This window comes from Xiphias gladius, chromosome 22, assembly GCF_016859285.1.
Source record: "Xiphias gladius isolate SHS-SW01 ecotype Sanya breed wild chromosome 22, ASM1685928v1, whole genome shotgun sequence".
Lineage (NCBI taxonomy): Eukaryota > Metazoa > Chordata > Actinopteri > Istiophoriformes > Xiphiidae > Xiphias > Xiphias gladius.
The window spans coordinates 27,665,859-27,685,743 of record NC_053421.1 but is presented as its reverse complement, the minus strand read 5'-3'; the positions used below and the strand labels follow the sequence as shown (position 1 = coordinate 27,685,743).

General features: G+C 43.6%; 1 protein-coding gene across 1 annotated transcript in view; it reads right to left on the bottom strand.

Moving 5' to 3' along the window:
* The window catches only part of bbs9 (Bardet-Biedl syndrome 9), a 176,859-nt gene that overhangs the window by 55,408 nt on the left and 101,566 nt on the right, over positions 1-19,885 (bottom strand). The window contains 2 exon segments of the mRNA XM_040116605.1: positions 5,313-5,423; positions 18,098-18,347. Coding sequence (XP_039972539.1) covers positions 5,313-5,423; positions 18,098-18,347 — 361 coding nt within the window.

Sequence of the window (19,885 nt, the reverse complement as noted above, 5' to 3'; positions counted from 1 at the left end):
ATTTTCTTGTTTGAGTGTGTGTATCTGCATCCAGTTGTGTGTGTGTGTGTGTGTGTGTGTGTGTGTGTGTGTGTGTGTGTGTGTGTGTGTGTGTGTGTGTGTGTGTGTGTGTGTGTGTGTGTGTGTGCTCTGGATGATGTCTGTGATCCCAGGTGGGCTGCAGGGGAGGAGCAGAACAACAAAAAGGGATGCAGCGCCAGGAAAGAGGAGAAGGAAGACACTCTCCCTTTCATCTCTCTTTCATCCCTCCTTTTCAAGCTGAGGAGAGAAAGAGAGAGCTTGCCTCACTCTTCCTTCTCTCCCCCTCCGCGTCCCACTCTCAGACGCCTTTTGATGTCTTTCAAGTCCACCAAATGTGCTTTCCGGCTGCCGTGCGCTACAACAGAAAGATCCGTGTGTGTACGGTGCGGGGTTTGGCATGGCGCCTAATTACTTTTAAGTCATAGACAGGTAGGCGGAAGGTGCATGCGTGTGTGTCTTTGTCTGAGAAATAAGGGCTTTGAACTGATTTGTTCTCCACCACCTTTTCCCTGGTTTTATAGGAGCTGTGAGCTGCCCAGTACACCCGCAGGCTTTCTTGGCATTTTGCCACCATCAGACATAAACACTCGACTGCATGTCTCTGGCTTAGATGCACTAATGCACTGGAATGATTTTATCGGCCGATTTTAGCTCAGTTCAGATATGTCTGTAGTGGCATATACTGTACGTCAGCCGATGAACGGAATATGAGGTGATTTGCAAACGCCGCGGCCATTTTGTCAACTTGCGGCACTGACAGGATTATTTTATACATGTCTGGGTCACAAATGTAAGGGATTCTTATCAAAAGGTCAAAAACTAATTTGGCTTATCTTACCTTAGGTGTGGGCAGCATGGATAAAATCCTCTACCAACCTCTAATTTCATAGACACATAATACATTTTTCTGGAGGATCAAAAGAAAAAATAACCATTTCGGCTAATCCGGCAAAAAATGAATACCTGACAAATCAAAGTATTTTACCACAATGAAACATAAATCATATCATCATCATTGTATAGAAATGTAATATTGCCATCAAAGGGTCCTGCTTGTATCATTGCCCCAAAGGTATATTAGACAAAGGTATAAACAGTATGATGGACAAAGCTATGTGGTCTCACTCCATATCATCATATCACCTATCCGTAGGATAATCAGGGAAGATTTTATGTGATGAAAATCAATCAGCAAAAGCGTAAAAACAGCTACGCTATAAACTTTGCATGATACTGGCAAGAAAAAGGAGAATTTGTTATGTGAGCAAACTGCAGTGTGATGTGCAGTATGTGTGGAGAGTGAATGACACTCAAATTAAAGCAGATTATTATGATTATTATGATTTCTGTGACGTGCTGTCCTCCTGAGTCAAGCCTTTAAACTGGGAAGCGTCCTCTGTGCAACATCGACAAGCTCCAGGGTCAAAAGAGACTTTCACTACACGGTTTAATAAACAATCACACTATTATGTGCAAAGCCTTTACAAGCTACTGCAGTTCCTTATTTTCTCTCTGTCTTTCTGTGGGATGAGGGGGAGGGAGAACGGTGGGTACGGGACAAGTCTGGACATGATGCTACCCCTCACCCCTCCCGTCGTCCCCAAATCACTTCCCCTGTTTCCTCCGTCCCTCCTTCCGCCTCTCGTTTCAAGTGCAAACCACAGACTATCTCTGGAGGTTTCCATGACAAACAATACTAATTAGGAATCATTTTCCCCTGGTTTTTTTCAATCAGGTCTGGAGGGTGGAAATGAAAGGCAGGAGTGGTGTGTGTGTGTGTGTGTGTGTGTGTGATATTAAGCTCAGGATCATCAGAAAGATACACAACAAATCTCAAACAATTACACATCACATGACAGCCATGTTAGATTTCTATGGGAAAAAATGACCAATTGTTGCACCTTTCACATACAGAGTTAACGGGGTATTTGCAGTGAACTTAATGCAGCCATGAGTGCAGCACATGTAGTGTGAGTTTTACCAAAATAAAAATTATGTTTTACAGTTTGATCTAGCACAGATACTGAAAATGTTAAATTTGGGGAAAAGGGACCCTTGTATGGGATTGGTCCTCGGTACCGGGAGACTAAAAGATGGATTGGTGCATCACTAGTCTGATCCCAGGATTAAGAATTCAAACATTTTCTTTGCTATATAATTCACTATCAAAAAGCTTTTATCTGAAATGTTTCAGATAGATCGGGCATGCACGATCAACACCTGGACAATCAACAAAATATACAAAACACATGCAATGGCATTCAGCAGTGACGTCTTTTAACATTCCCACGGTCGTCATTTTAATACATAGATATCAATCAGAATCTGGACTTGGAGGAATACCTGCTGGATTGCTCTGTGGCCCTAAACAGGAAGAAGGTGATCTTCTTCCAGAGAAAATGGAACTAAATACTTTGGTGACAGCAGAGGGCGGAGCGAGTGAAAAACCCTAAACGGAGAACCTTTGATTAAAGAAACAAAAGATTGCGGCCATGATAGGAAACAATAGATTCACAGGAAATGTAACTGATTACTTGCTTCGGTCATTTACTAAGGAGAAATGCCAAATTTTTCCCAGTTGCAGCTTCCCAGATGTGAAAATGTGCTTGCTTTTGTGTCACTGTAAACAGAAAGCCTTAAATTGTTGGTTACATTAAGAAAAAAAATGTAATTTTAAGACATAAATGTGAAAATGTTAACTTGGGATGTCCATCTGTCATAGATTTTGACAATGTCTAGAAATATTTAGAATAATCAATTAAGTAATATTAATAAAAAAATAATAAATATTAGGTAGTTGTTATTCTTTATATAGATCTGATATGCTGTGATTTGTAAGTAAGTCAACAGACAATCAAAGGCTTGTTCTAACCTTAATATCCATCCTTGTGTGTTTGAATGCAGCGTGTGGTGTGTGTGTGTGTCCGTGTGCGTGTGTGTGCATGAATGTATATGTCCCGCATATGAGTGTACATCTAATGATCCCTGTGTCGCCCTCTTTGTGTCTCCCACACCTCCCCTTCTCATTAGGGGCGACGCCTGAGTGGATTAACCACACACACACACACACACACACACACACACACACACACACACACACACACACACACACACACACACACACACACACACACACACACACACACACACACACACACACACACACACACACACACACACACACAGCTAATGAAAGTAGAGCCCATCAAAGAGAATCTATCCATCACGGTTTAGAAAAGACAAACTGTCATACAACACGGATTTGTCCTCAGTGCAAACCAGAAGCCCCTTTCTGACAGGAGACTGGTGTGTGTGCCTGTGCTTGCATGTGTGTGTGTATGTCTGCATGTGTGACAAGGCCAGGAGCCACTAAACAATATGCATTTGTAGAATGTGTTCGTCGGCCATTGAGATCGTGTTGTACGTGTGCGCATTCAGAGCGAACTGCAGATGAAACTAATCAGGTTAGTAACTGAATGGGATGAGAAAACAAAACAGGGCAGGATGGAAGGAAGGAAGGAAGGAAGGAGGACGGAAAGAAAGAAAGAAATTGAGGTGTCAACCTACTTGATTGGGTTGATTAGGAAAATAAATAGAGTCAGACCGTTCTGCTAAACGACCAGATGTCTCTTCTGTCTACCTGCTGTGTCACTAACGGAAAGAAGGTAAGACTGAGAGCAGAGCCAGATGGACAAAAACATAAAGAGAGGAGAGAGAGTGAGAAGGAGACACAGCAGACTCTGAGTAGAGGATGAGAGCGTGGTCCAACTCCCCAAACAGAGAAACAGAGTGAGTGTGGACCTGGCAACAGTAAGCCAGCAACGCCGGACATGCTCCCAGCTCCACTTTCACGATGTCGGAAGACGCGGTCCGTAGCAATAACACTGTGATAATAAAAGGATGTCCTTCACTGTGATTATGGCCACAACAGAAAAAGCAGTCAGATATGAAACACACACAAGCGGACAGCAGCGAATAACTCATATTCCCAGGCAAGAACAACTTCGAGAGCATTACGGGCTTTAACTATACCGTATGCATGAGAATGAACAAGTGAACCATGACTATATGTGAGGGTTAAAAAGTAGATGGACTGGTAAAGGAGCAGCAAAATAAAGGAGGCAATGTACTGGCTTCGGTCAGAGTAACATGGCCTCAAACGTGCAGGGGCTGACTTTCATCCTAACCGCTTCACAGTCAGCTGCAAACTGCCCCAGTGCATGCTGGAAGTCACAGTCTGATGCAGCCCTTAAGCCATCAAACTGCACACCCTCATCCGCCCACCACACCAAACTGACTGTGTACATAAACCTCACCGACAGAATCAGTGAAAGGACACAACCTTGACGGAGCCCAACATGAAGAGAACACACTTACTTCTGATAATACAGACACAACTTTCACTTTGGTTACATAGGGACAGAAGGGCTTGGAGCATACCATATTCCTGCAGCACCCCCCGCGAGATGTCACGAGGCACACGATCATGAGTTTTCTCCTGGGCAACAAAACACATGTAGACTGGGTGGGCAAACCCATGACCCCTCCAGTATTTTAACAAGGGTAAAGAAGCGGTACACTGTTTCATGAGCGGAGCGCTGCAATAATTAGAGAGTAAAGCAAAGGTGCTAGAGGCTCATTTGCCTGATCTTAGCGGTTCAGTGATGTGCGGATACTTTAAATTGTGTACAATTTTTGTTGAGGGCAAGGCCGGCTGGGATTTGGCAACGGCCATCAAAGAGAGACTTCAACCCATACAACAGAAGTCACAGCAATATCAACGGTACATGAGCAGGGTGAAATAGCAAAGCTATACCTTCAGATACACTATGAACATCCATGCTGCATCTGCAGAACTAAATTTATTGTTTGATTTCATCTTTTGGCACCGACTAGAATCCAAACAATGCTGATTCTGCAGACCGTGAGCCAATGGAAGTCAAAGTGGTATGTGCAAATAACAGATGAGACACCGCACTAGGTCGTGAGGGGAAAATAGGGGTGGATTACAACAGTGTGACCGACAGTGAACAGATATCAGTGTCAGGGCTCTGGTCAGGATTTACTGACAAGCCGGGAGCGATGCTGCGGATGTACCGTTGGAGTGATGTATTTTGATATGGGTGGTTTGGAAATGTGACAAGGTTAGGCAGAGCCACTGACGGGTCTGAGAGGTAAAGCACAATCAGCTCCAAATAACGACACAGGGAGGGGAAGGAGAAAACCTGACAGTACAGTACAAAGGAGATGAGTAGAAAGATGAGGAGTAAAGGAGGAGATTGTGCTCCTACCCTTCTTGACTTTCTTAGATGGCTGTTTCTTCTTGATAAATTTGGTGGCCTCCTGTGGAAGTTCCAGCTCCTCCCCATCACCAGCCACCTCTGCAATGGGCTCGACACCTCCTGAATGACAGGTAGAGAGAAACCATTAGCAAATCTTTACATTTATAGTTCTACAAATTTACACTCGGACAGCAGCCTTCTACAGCTGGCCAGCTAGCAACTTCATTAAAGAAGGCAGGGTTTAAAGGTGCTATTTGTAAGTTATTGCTGTCACTACATAGCCAGTGTTAGCATTAACATCTGCTTATTTACTTAGTCTAGAAGAAACATTACGAGTTCGGCATCAAACTTCATTCCTTTACTCGCTACTTCTTCATCTTCTCATGTTGGACTGAGGCAGACTGGACGCTACAGTGGCTAACGATCGCAAAGTGGTATTACGAGACGGGACGGGCCAGGGCTAATGGGTTAGCACGCTAACTTCAGTAAACTTCAGAAACAGCTGTTAATGGTAACGTTGGCTATGTAACTATAGCAAAAACTTACATATAGCACCTTTAACTGCCTTGCATGAAGGCATCTTGACAGGGAAATGTTTTTCATCCTCCACCCATGTTTCGCTTACAGTTCTGAGATTTGAACTAACAAATTTGCAGCCCCAGAGACTTGCGGTGTTCCTGCACAGAAAGCATTTCAGCCGTGTTTTTCAGTCGTCCGTCTCAAACGTGTCTGGTGGAACAGATGCTCTCCTATTTTCATCAATTCAGCGGTCTAGACAGGCCGCATAACAGACCGCGAGTGTGTAGTGCAAGTTAATTTCCTTCCATTTTATGTGTATAACTACAGTGATTGCGCGTTGTACAGCTCAATTCTGTGCCCGAACGCCTCCTGTGTAGACCCATACTGAGCTGCGAAGCTGCTGCCCTGCAAATGTGCTGCTCACGTTGCTCCCTCCGTGTGGACACGGTGTTATTCGTCTTTGTGTGCACCGTGAAGCTAAAATCGTATTCATGGGTTTTGCGTCACGTACATTTTTTATTCTGTGTGTGTCTGAGTGCAGCTTGGAAAATCCTGCCTTTGCAGACATTTAACGTGGCATTTTCAAGTACTGCATATCCGGCCCTTACATGTATGTGAATGATTGCTCTACTCTTGAAGGCAATATGCACTGACGGCATATGACACATGTCAAAACACCAGCACCTACTGTTTACTATATACTCTAAGCCTGCACACCAGCAGCATCTTGAAGTGCATCTCTGCGGGCTGGGGCGAATCACCTATTTCTCATATGTCACTGTACTCTTTCCCCAGCCTTGAAGCACGCTGGCTCTCGGGAACGGCGGCATTTTTTTCTGTGACAACTTCCTTCGTGTCACATCAAATGTCAAATGTGCGATGCACTTGATTCTACTTTCCGACATCTTCCAAGTTAGAGTGCTAACGCATTTAACTGTTGCAAGCTGGATCCCTTGATCTGTAAAAACATTAGGTTGGGCATAACAGCGTGCTAGCAGGTTTGGATGCAACGAGAAGCAGCACCGTGAGAAGCCCAGTTCACTTTGATTATGCGTACATGAGACGATGAAAAATTAAACAAAATGTTCTGTCACACTGAAGTTCTTTGGTGAGTACTTTTTACTAGTTCTGTAACATGATTTTTTATTTATTATTATTTCCATTTCTCTTTTGCTGGGTATCACTGTTATCAATTCATTGGAGATCACCCCATGATTTACAATAACAACTGTCGTTTCCAGTGTTCTGTCTTAATGCTGTATTCCGAACAGGTGTAGTCGAAGACACATGTCAACTACGATGGACATTAAAGTTGTACTGTTTTGTCGTCAACATAAACAAGAAATTATTGGTCACCAATATGTAATTGACATTTCTATTTCCTACTATACCTAATATGTGACACAGAGTTCTGCTCCAACTTAATTATTGATGCAGTTATTCCTGCATCAGGCCCAGTTCTTCATCAAATACAACATTTTCTAAATTATACTTGTGCCTTTGACTCCTGCGTCCACGTGTGTCTTCTCAGTGCATTTACAGAAAAATGGATACACTAGCTGTTTTTTGGAGGTTTTACAAAAGAAGTAATGTAACATGGATGTGTGTGTGCAGTGGGCAGTGTGTGTGTGTGTGTGTGTGTGTGTGTGTGTGTATGTGTGTGTGTATAAACATGGATGGGTGAGGGTGTGATTGTGTGTGTGTCTGTGTGTGTGTATGTCTGTCTGTGTGTGTGTGTGTGTGTATGTCTGTGTGTGTGTCTGTCTGTGTGTGTGTGTGTGTGTGTGTGTGTGTGTGTGTTTGTATAAACATGGATGGGTGATTGTGTGTGTGTCTGTGTGTGTGTGTGTGTGTGTGTGTGTGTGTGTGTGTTTGTATAAACATGGATGGGTGATTGTGTGTGTGTGTCTATGTGTGTGTGTGTGTGTCTGTGTGTGTCTGTGTGTCTGCGTGTGTGTCTGTGTGTGTGTGTGTGTGTGTGTGTGTATAAACATGGATGGGTGAGGGTGTGATTGTGTGTGTGTGTGTGTCTGTGTGTGTGTGTGTGTGTGTGTGTGTGTGTGTGTGTGTGTGTGTGTGTGTGTGTGTGTGTGTGTGTGTGTGTGTGTGTGTGTGTGTGTGTGTGTGTGTGTGAGATGAAATCCCTGCTAGAATCCCATGGATCAGTCTGGATTTAGGGAGCTCCTGAGGCCGATGAATTGGACGCCTTGTCTCTTCTCTGTCCCACCTCTCTGTCTCCTCTTCATCCCCCTTTGTCATTACTCTCTTCCCCTCTCTGTCTCCTCTTCATCTTTTTCCTCTCCTCCCTGTCTGTATCTCCTCCCTCCTCACCCTTTATTCTTGCCTACCTCTCCTCATCGTTTCCTCTTCTTCCCCTTTTCCTCTCCACTCTCCTTCTGTCTACTCCTCATTCATTTGTCTTTCTCTCTCCTCTTCTCTTTTCTGTCCTGCTTCCTCGTCTTATTCCTCACCCACCTCACTCCCTCTGTCCATCACTTTTCCCACATTTTCTTATGTCCATTTTTCCTTCCCTCCCTCCTCCTTTCATCGCTCCCTTTCTCCTCATTTCCTCTCCTCCCTGAGGATTGTGTCCAGTTTCATGGGACTTTCATTTAACATGCACTGCACACACATGCCTTTGTGTTGTGTGTGTTTGAGCGTGAACGAGACAGAGTGTGTGTGTCTGCCATCATGTCTACCTTAAGGTGTCTGAGAATGTGTGTGTGTCTCCATCTCCCCCACTGCTTCTTCGGCTGTGTGTGTGTCTGTGTGTGTGCTCGCGCAGATTACCCTAAGCCCTCTCTAATATTTATCCTGGCCTTTTCTAAAGCCAATCTTGTTCTCTTTGGTGAGAGCACAGTCTGTGGCTTCACACGCACGCACGCACACACACACACACACACACACACACACACACACACACACACACACACACACACACACACACACACACACACACACACACACGCACACACACACACACGCACACAGACACACACAGACACTCACAGTTGTTTGAAATGGGATATGCCTCGCTCTTAATTGGGCAGGTGTTTTTCTAAGGCGAGTCGTTTTTTTTAACGCTGTCTTACAATTTCATGGGGAATGTGTGGGTCTGTGTGTGTATGAGTGCGTGTGTTTTTCAACCTCAGTCTTACATCAACATGAGGTAAGGACATAGCCCACCTCTGGAGCAACTCTGAAACAAAATCACACACACACACACTCTCACACACACTCTTAGCGCTGCTGACCTCTCATGCATTCCTCCCTCTCTCTCTCTCTCCTCCTCTCTCTGTAAATAGTAGGCGTAGTACTGCCTGGTCAGAGTTGTGGTGTGTATCTGTGTTTCCCTCGGCCGTGGTCAGGTCTATATTTGTCTCACTGGTCGGGTTATCAGTTTTAGACAACCCTGAGGTTTAGACTCTATACTCTGCACCACATCACACTTCAACACCCAGGAAAAGCAGCAGGATGGAAGATGACACTGTCATTACAGTTGTTATGTTATGGAAGTTGTAAAAACACAATGGTAGCAGTAGTAGTCATATTAGTTCATATATGTAAAGTAGCACAAAGTAGCCCAACTCTATTGGTGTTACTACACATATAGGGCTGAAGTTGTGATAATGGTGACGCTTTAGTAGCGGCAATAATAGCAGGCGCAAGTTGTTGAAAGAACTGTATTAAAACCATCCGAGAGAATTTTATTTAATGAACCAACTTAACATCAGATGAGAATATACTTTTTGCTGACTACCAGCGGTTTAACTCATCACCTTGATGTAGAGTCAGAAGTAAAACAAACTTTTGAAACTTCCAACCGGAGGGGGCGATGAAACGTTTATTTTAAGCCAGGTATTAAGTTACTCTCTAGGCTGTTTCCAAAACTGTCTCAGACCATCCAAAAATTTCCTAAACTGCACCCAAATTCTCTCATGTCCTTGACAAGTGCCAAACTTTGCCAAAGAGTTTTACCACTATATCCAAAAATGCCCCAAAACAACCCAAAACTCTCACAGTAGAAGAAGTCGTAAAAATTGTGTGAGCATTAGCAGTATTATCAGCAGAAAAGGCAGTGATAGTACTCTGATAGTACTACTGATTAAGTCTGAATCAGTTTCAGTCGCTGCAAAGTCTTAATCGCTGTACTGCAGTACAGTGACAGGGATGTAAAATCTGCATGCTCTCTCTTTCAAAAGCTGAAACATAACATTCAGCACCATGGTTGGCTCCTCAGCTTGTTGGTGTCACCGGGAAGTCTCCCGTTTCTGTTATTAAAGACTGGATGTCTGTCAAATTTAGAGCCAGTCGGAAGGATTAGGACAGTTTGTTACCACTACAACTAGCACCAGTACAATCATTACTAATGACATTGACTCTACTTAGATCCTCCATCCTTTGTAACAGATGTGGAGGATGCGCCAATGTTTTTAAAGTCAGTTTTGCCACAGAACATACAACAACGGGTTTTGAGACGTTTTGGAAACAGCTGGAAAGGACATATTTGGAGACAGTTTGCAGGGAAGCTGAGTTGATTTCATTGCCTGGTTTTGGGAAGCAGGGGAAGATCTTGCCATAAATTGGAGAATGATTTGTGCAGTTATAAAATTTTCTAAAATTAGATGTTTTTACAGTTTGGGGCATTCAAGGAGATTTAAGGAGCAGTTTGAGAGGTTCAGGGGCCATCTGAAGACGTTTAGAGACTGTTTAGATATGGTTTGTTTCAGTTTTGGGAGAGTTTGAAACTGTGACATTTTTATGGTAGTTAAGGACAGTTTGGGGCACTTTAGAGATTGTTTGGACAGCTTGGTGCAGTTTTCATGTAGTTTAGATATATCTGGGGACAGTCTGAGAAATGTTGGACAGTTGTGGGTCTGTTATATATAGATGGCGATGGTATGGATCAGTCCATGACAGTTTGAGGACAGCTTGAAGAAACTTCCAACCATCTTGTGACAGTTTGGGACACTGTAGGACACTGTGGGACAGTGTGGGACCATTTGGGCTGGTCTGTGACAGTTCGGGGCCGCTTCGGGCCAGTTTTGGAACAGTTCTGGACAGCTTGGCTGAGGGGTGAAGCTGCCTCCAATACACAGCTCTGTCTTGGTCTGCCGTGTGGAGACACTAGCGCATTCCTGCTTTATTCTGGGCTGCGGTTTGAAGATGGGGGTGACACTGTGCTGCTGTGGTTACCAGCAATTTGGCTGTTGGCTTTACGCTGTTTCAACCCCCCCTCAATGTACACGTCTTTGTACACACACATACAGACACGTATAGTTTGTTAGACCCACAAATTTGCTCACAACCACACATACACACACACACACACACACACACACACATCAACTTGCTTTTGAAAACACACATCAAAAGCCAGGAAGTGTGATTCCTTTAAAAACTGGTGTGTGTGTGTGTGTTTGATTCAGACACCTGATCTCTTCTGTCTCAACCTGCAAGTCACTTTTCACTACAACAAAATCATTCTCTCATACAAACACATTAAATAAGTTGCTTATATGCTGAGTATTGTCGATGGAGATCTCTCCCATTCCAGTAAAGTGACTAAAAAGCACACAAATGTAACTAGGCGCCTGTAGACAATGACTCATAGCCCAAAATGAAATCCTTTAGTTTGTAAAGAACAGTGAGAAATCGCCCCAGGCTGAAAAACAACAACCATCTAACATTTTAGATTCTTTGAAGGATGAGCCTCAGGTAACGATCGGTTCTTCGCGACACAGAGCTGTTGTTTCTGTAGGTTTCTGGAGGAGAACACCACATAGACAGAACAAAGGCAGACTTCACCTACACTTACGTGTATTTTCCTTTGTTCTGAGTCCACTGGACGTACACATACACACGCATACGTACACATGGGCACCCGCATTCATACGCACACACATACATGCACACAAACACAGCCCATCTTCTCCCCTCTCTTTAAGTCTAAAATAGATGCACGCCCCAAACCACAGCTACCAGTGGAACACTGTGAAAATAACTGCAACACACACACAGGCACTATAGGGGTGTGTGTGGATAGGAGGATGTGTGTGTGTGTGTGTGTGTGTGTGTGTGTGTGTGTCTGCTTGCTTTTAATCGAACATAAGCAAACTTAGAGGAGAGGAGAGGAGAGGAGAGAAAGGAAAGGACACGACAATACATTACTGTCAGAAAATGTAGGATTCCAAACATTAGATCAGAGAAAAGCGTATGGCACAACAGTGAAAAGGGAAGAAGAGAAGGAAAAATTACGTCAGAAGAGAACAAAAAAAAAGGCCTAGTGCTCGCTGTGTTGCACCGAATCCAGGAAGCCTTATAGGGCTCTTGAAGATGAAAAACTGATCACAGGGAAGAAAAAAAAAAGTTCCTCAGGCACTCTTAGGCAGAGCAAGGACATGAGACGTACTAAAAGCTTTTGTTTAGTCAGGCACATTAGGTTCTGACCTCACGTGGTCTTCTTCAGGGTGGAAACAGTAAAAACTGATTGTTTACACCTGCTGCTCTTTAAAGACAACACACTGGAACATCGCAACGCATAACGCAAACGCCATCGCAATAACGTCAACATTAATATCAAAAAAACAGGAGGAGAGAAGTCATATCACTCAAAATAATTTGGTCACATCAGTAGAGGTGATTATTAAGGTTTTTAACAGAAAGGGCTTTATTGATTTCCTCATTCAAACCTGGAATGATCAAGGCCTCAAATTTAAAGATCCGAAAGGTTTCCTTGTGCAGCAGTGTCTTGAGAAAGCCCCCCCTGAGCACCACATGCAACCATTGCCCCAATGTACTGCAGAAGAAAGATTTCTCAGATTTAATGACAGGTTCAACATACAAAAATAAACATTGCATTAAGTGTAACGCCACATATGTGACGTAACGCCCCGCTTATCCCTGTAAACGTTTCAAGTCAACTCAAGTTTTATTTATACAGCCCAATATCACAAATCACAAAAGTTGCCTCAAGGGGCTCAACAATCTGTTCACCATACAACACCCTCAGGTGAAGGCAAAACTCCCCAAACTAATGTTTCTACATCGGACATTTCTCCTCTCCTTGCTCGACCTGGAGTTTTGTTTTTTGTTTTTTTACACATGATAAAACCGAAAAAGAGAAAAAAACAGAAACCGCCATCAAAGCCAAATAAATAAAAGACTTTTAGAATGCAGGTTGAAAGAGAGAGAAAAAACGCAGGAAAAAAAAGCAGAACACAGTAGAGAAGAGACAGAGACAACACAAGACAAGACGGAGTGTTGCCAAAAGTGTTGCTTACTCCATTAAAATAACTGATCTAGAGAGATTAAGTGTGTATATACAGTACAGTATGTGCGTGGGAGACGACTTTAATCTACACACCTCCGTGGTTGAGGTCAGTTCAAAGCTATGCTGACAGCACGCTGACTAATGAACCATGTGATAAACACTCCTGATTTCACCAGGTGTGTGTGTTTGTGTGTGTGTGTGTGTGTGTGTACAGAGTGCAGCTGTTGAGGCCAATTTGTCTGAATGATGTCATCAGGGTGGAAGAGAAGGGAGAGAGAGATAAATACAGTGGGAGAGAAAAAGCACATGTAACTGGGATCAAATCAGCAATAACGCTGATGGTAACAGTTGCATATGTGAACGTTAAGAACATTATCTTAATTTATTGGTAAAAAATAATAATCATTTGTCTCAATGTACAGGAAAACTTTGCGCATACATCTCATCATTATACAAAACAGCCCCCACGACATTTTGCATTTCGGGCTCCATTAACTTCATTTGTGTCCGTTTCCCCGTCCTGTAGAGAATTAGGTAAATACAGATGATGTGATGTCACGTCACCGTGTAAAGGTTTGGGTGTCAGTCTGTCCAAATCAAAGAGACAGGGACTCTTCCCTCAGCCGCCATTTTGTACTGACCTTCAACAAACTTCAGCTCAGAGGCTCAAAAATAGTAGCAGGAAATAGACCAGAATGCAATGCAGCTACAAAACATGCCTGGCGTTTGAGTAAGGACAGCAACTCGTAGCTCCTACACTGTGTCACTCATACCTGAATTTAACACCTTTATGGTTGTTCCCCAAATGTTGACCTGATCGATTTTAGGAAATGTAGGACATCACAAAGGGAAGTGGACACAGGGAAATGAATTATGGAAAGTAGGAACATCAGTATATATATATATATATATATATATATACATACATATATATATATATATACACACATATATACATACATATATATCATACATCATTTTGTTTTTCTTTTAACAAAAGCAGCTCCTGTAATTTGCCCGTGGCTAAATTCCCATCTGGCTGGACCAACGGGTTTCATTACAAGGGAGAGGGGGAAATATTTTATTCCTCATCCTGCCCTGTCATATTAATCTTGTCCATATTGGGCTTGATTTTCATGGGGATTCACTGATGAAGTAAATGTTGCATAATTCTCATTTTCTTTCCACCTTAACTTGCTCTGTACATCCGTCTGTCCTTTGCTTGAAGCACACCCTCCGTCCGTGCCCTGCTTTCTCTCTCTCTCCCTACTTTTGGATTGAACTGTGAACCTTTAACAATGACAGCGATGATCTCTCGGTATGTGTTAAGAAGCCGGTGGTGTGTGCACTAAGGTTTTTATTTCCAGGAAACTCTCACATAAACACATTTTCATAGATACACACACTCCCGACCAAATGAAGTGGTGCTTGTTGTGTGACATCCCAATGTGTGTGTGTGTGTGTGTGTGTGTGTGCGCGCGCGCCTGTCTGTGGTCTTGGAGGGAAACGGTTGCCGCCTGTGTTGTTGGAAACGTAAACAAATGTGTACGTTTACGGGTGGCTGAAAAAGCAACATCTGAGACGGCTAACAGACGACTGTTTACTGAAGCGCAGCGTGTGTGTCGTGCATGTGTGTGTGTGAATTTTGACAGCAAACCCAAGGAGAGAGGGGAGACCACATGACAAGGTAACATAAACAAAAACACACTCACTCTCTCCCTCTCCACTCTTGCATGCTCACACACACACACACACACACACACACACACACACACACACACACACACACACACACACACACACACACACACACAATTAATTGATTCAGTTATGTTCCACTGAACTTTGTGCTGAATTACTGTAATCACTATAATGACTTTTAAACAAGCCTTCAAAGTTTTATAGACTTTTCTTTCTCTCTCTCCACACACACACACACACACACACACACACACACACACACACACACACACACACACACACACACACACACTTAACAATATTCATTCTCAAAGACAGAGAGTTTATCTATAAACCTTCGGAGTGTTATAAATTAGTGGTGTAACCGCCTGTATTAGTCCCGAATGAGTCGTTACAGGATGTTTGGTCCGATACCCGACTTTCTTTGGTTCGGTGTGGCCCTGTGCACAATAATAATTACTCTTAAATTAAGTCAATACCGTCAAATTAGACCCACGTCTTAGGACATGCGGAACACCACTGCCGGACAGCGCTAGTGTTACAGCTGGGACAAATGAGAAGTCAGAGCCGGGAGAGCCCCTGGTGTTATTTAGATCTGGTGTTGAAAGCGTTTCCCAGCGAGTTACAGCAACATGGGACAGAGCGCTGTGGATCAGACAAAGACAAAACACTGTTGAACTGAAGTCGAGGACGTCTCTGGAAACACAATCTATCAAACATCCTACTGTTGAACCATTCGCGATGGCATCAGCTGGAAGCTTTTATTTCGGTGCTTGAGCCCTGCTTTAATGTTCCTTCACGTGTGCGTCAGCCAACACACTGTGCCTGACCTGTACGAATCAGCACGACATGCGTACAATCATATTCAGATCATCATCATGTTACATATTTGAGAACATGCAGTCTAGAAGCATTATTACTGACTCACGGACATTTGTGTTGTTTCTTTCTTATTGACCATACGTCCTTGTTTTAGTGCCGTAGTCTCTACAGTTATGAGACACTGCTGTAACCAGGCCCAGTGAACCTGCATGAATAGAACATGCGACAAACAGACTCAGATACTGTCACTCAACTACGCGAAACCAGAGCGATCTCGTCACAATTTGTTTTTAGAAGCTATTTTGGGTCAGTACGACATAATTAGACAAAAATGGCCGATTTTACGTTTTAGTTTTTTTGTGTGAAACCCAGAGAGAAGGCAAATGAGGAAAAGGAGGAGGACAAGGAACAGATGAATTAAGAGGCAGGGGAGGGAGGGAGGAGGAGAGAAGACAGACTGTAATTGATGATCTTGTCAGAAAGACCTCTATAAACTTCAGCCAAGACTAAATGAGCCATAAGGTGTGTGTATGTGCGTGTTTGCGTGTGAAAGAGTGTATGTATACTTATGACTTTATGAGTGTGTCTAACTTGCAAATGTGACTATACGTTTTTGCATATATCCATGTTTTTATGAGTTTGCCTGCGCCGTATATCTGACGTGGACGTACACAGTACGTGTGTCATACGTATGTACCTGTAGTGTTTTTTGCATATGTGTGTGTCCGTGGGTGTGTTTATAGATGCGTTTAAATACGAATGTGTGTGTTGGCTGTAAAGTGTAGTATGAATAGGCTTCATGTTTTTCCCTTCCGAGGCCTAAAATCATCACCAGGGGAAAAGCTTATATGAGGCTGTCCGCCACACACAGACACACAGACACACACACACACACACACACACACACACACACACACACACACACACACACACACACACACACACACACACACACACACACACACACACACACACACACACACACACACACACACACACACACACACACACTCATAAGTACCCAGATAGAGCTTTAAAGAATGCAACTGATTCATCTCATTTCACCACTACTCATTTTTTTTCTTAAGCTGTTCAACTGTGCAAAATCAAGACAGATAAAGTAGATAGTGAAGGGATTTAAATATTAACTGAAGCAAGGACTATTTTTCACTGCAAATGCTGTTCAGAAACTTCTGTTCTGGTCCGAGCACAACGTGTTTAATTTCAACTCTCCTCCCAAGTATCAAGTACAGCCCCAGATACCTGTTTGTATGGTCCACCGATCTCCTCTGAACAGATATCTTATAAGTTCAGGTGGATATTTACTCATTCCCGTTACTGAACTTCTGTCAATCAATATCAATTCTGTGCATTTTGAAAACCGATCAAATTGCAATCACTGAAGAAAGCTGTGAGATACGGTTAAAAGCTCTGGAAAAAGCTAATAAGCGGAACCTTCAGTTTAGAGTGTCTTATCTCAGATATGTGTTTCCAAGGTCAAGAATTATCACGAAGGCACAACAAAATGAGACGTTTGCCCTTGCCTTCCATTACAAAGATGACTGATCTGCCACCGCTATGGTTAAGGTTAAGGAAAGATCTAGGTTACGGTTAAAAGAAACCGGCAGGAGAAGAACCGTTGGAAACTGGATGCGTCTCAGGTGTCACGGTAAGAGGCTTTGGACGCCCAACCGTCTACCTCAACCATCCAGCCCTAAGAGATTTAGTGGCACCAGAACAATGTCACACAACATCCTCCTTTACTTCTACGAGGGGACGGTCCTTTGAGTAAAAGAGGTCGCAAGTCAGGAAAATGTAAACCTAGGTTGTTTAAAGTATGTTAACAAGCCGTCTATTGTTTTCCTCGGGAGGAGATTCGAAGAGAGACCCATTTACACCGACACTAATTAGAAGCCTAAATAGAATTAATTAGGCTTCTAATTACCCTAATTAGCTTGTATGTAAGAAGAAAAAATATTTGAAAGGCCAGAGAGCTAAAGGGACTGCTGTAATGTGAGCTACTGTTAAAACCGCTCTCCAAGATGCAGGTTAGGTGAAGCAACAGTTGTATTATTTATAGTACCACTAATGACACCTATTCTGATTGGGCCCATTTATTAACTTAACAAATACCATATCCATTTCACGCGTGTTTAAATCAGTGGTAACAAATTGAAAAATGCTTATGAGAATTTACAACTGCACAACTGTGCACCGCTTGGCTCAACTTTAGAATTTGATTTAACATTTCATGATGGAACTTTTATTATTCATGGCAGAGCGCTTCTATGTCAAGGACACACTGAACGAACGGACACATACTGTACAGCTTTGTCCACGTCTGAAACCGTGTGTGCACATTTACTGCATCAGCTCTTCATGCCTGGTTTTCTTCACATCATATCCCAACTTTCGTCCTAATCTCATTTCCATTCTCCTTCCCTCCCCCTCGTCCCTTCTCCTCCCTCTCCTCACTCACCGGGAGCCGCCAGGTTCTGGACCTGGGCGGGGACCTGGACGTTTGCCTCGGAGGCCAGGGTGAGACGGCCTCCCTTGCCGATGCGATCACACAGCAGGGTGATGTGCTTCTTGAGGCGGGTGGTGTCTCGGGGGAGGCTCAGCACGGGACCTCCCGTCTGAGCCAGAGACGTGGCCTGGTCCTTGGGGCTCCGCGACAAGCAGCTCCGCAGGAGGTGGGAGACGGCAGCGTCGCAGCTCTCCTCCCAGCCCTGAGGAGACAGGAGGCAGATGAGGAGCGAGGACGCAAGTGTCCTGATGCTGGTAATTCACAGTGTCAAAAAGAAACGGGGGTAGAGGGAAGGGAGACGAGGGAGAGTAGGTCACGGGCAAGACTGAAAGGAAGGAGCAGAAGGAAAAAAAGGTCAAGAATCTAGATGTTTTCGTGTTTGGTGGGATAATGGCGGTGGCTATGTGTCTTTCTGTTTTTTCTCTCTACTTTCTCATTTTATCTTTAATCTTTATTTCTATATCTATAATTTTCATGTCAGTCGACTGGATGAACATTCAATTCTGTGTGAATAATGTAAAAAGCCGATTAACGATAGGTCAGGGCCAAAACAAAATAACAGAAACAAAGAGCAGGAAAGCAAAAGAAAGAGGGGGATAGGACGACAAGGGGAGGAGGACAAGGGACAGGAGATGGAGGAAAAGTTGAGGAAGAGAAGGAAACAAGAAAGGAGAGGATAGGAAGGATTGATAAGAACGGGGGAAGAAGGTGCAAGAGGAACAGGGTAAGAGCAGATAGAGGAAAGAGAAGAAAGGGAGGGAAAAAAAAGTGAAAAGTAAAAGAAAGACGAGGAAAACGTTCAAGAAAATGGATTAGAAGATAAGCCAAGGATAAGGAGACAGAGCACAAAAGGAGAGAAGTAAGGGAAGGAAGGAGTCGGAGGAAGAATAGGAAAGGAAAGGGAGGGTGAAGAGAAGATGGAGAAGAGGCAGTTAAGATTTAATGAGCAATCATTGAACTTAAATCTTGATGCTTTAATGATGTTCTTGACATTTAACGAAATCATAAAAGCCATACCATTGAAAGGGAAGAATACACTCACATATAAACACACACACACAAACACACACACACACACAGACACAGCGGTAATAAAAGGCAGTGAGGAGATGAGAAGCATGTCTCGTCACTCTCTCTCTTTCTGTCGTCTCTGGCCAAGATATCTTGTCTAGGCATCTCTGATCTCGCTCTCTCTCTCTCTCCCTCTAACACACCCACACACACACGTTCCCACACACACACACACACACACACACACACACACACACACACACACACGCACACACACACCTGCCTATCTTGTCCTACAAACCCCTGAATCTATAACCAGCCCTCTCAACGGGTGACATTGGATGGGTGATTCTAAGGGAGGGGGGGGGGCTTGTATGTGTGTGTATGGGTATGTTGACAGGTACCCTCCCACAATCCCCTTTTCCCTACCCCCCCAGTCCCTCCCTGCCGCCATGCTGATAGGCCCCTAATGAGCCATAATGACAGGTAATCAACCCTGTAATGATGATGACAGAGAGACAGAAACAGAGACAGGGAGAGACAGAGAGAGAGAGAGAGAGAGAGAGAGAGAGAGAGAGAGAGAGAGAGGGTTGCAGAAGGTCGAGGAGATGAGATGATGACAGAGAGGAAGGCAGATATTAGAGACAGAAAAAAAGACAAGTGGAAAGATGACGGGCGAGATAAGAATGGAGGAAAGAGAAGACAGAGGTGGGGAAAAAAGAGTCTGGA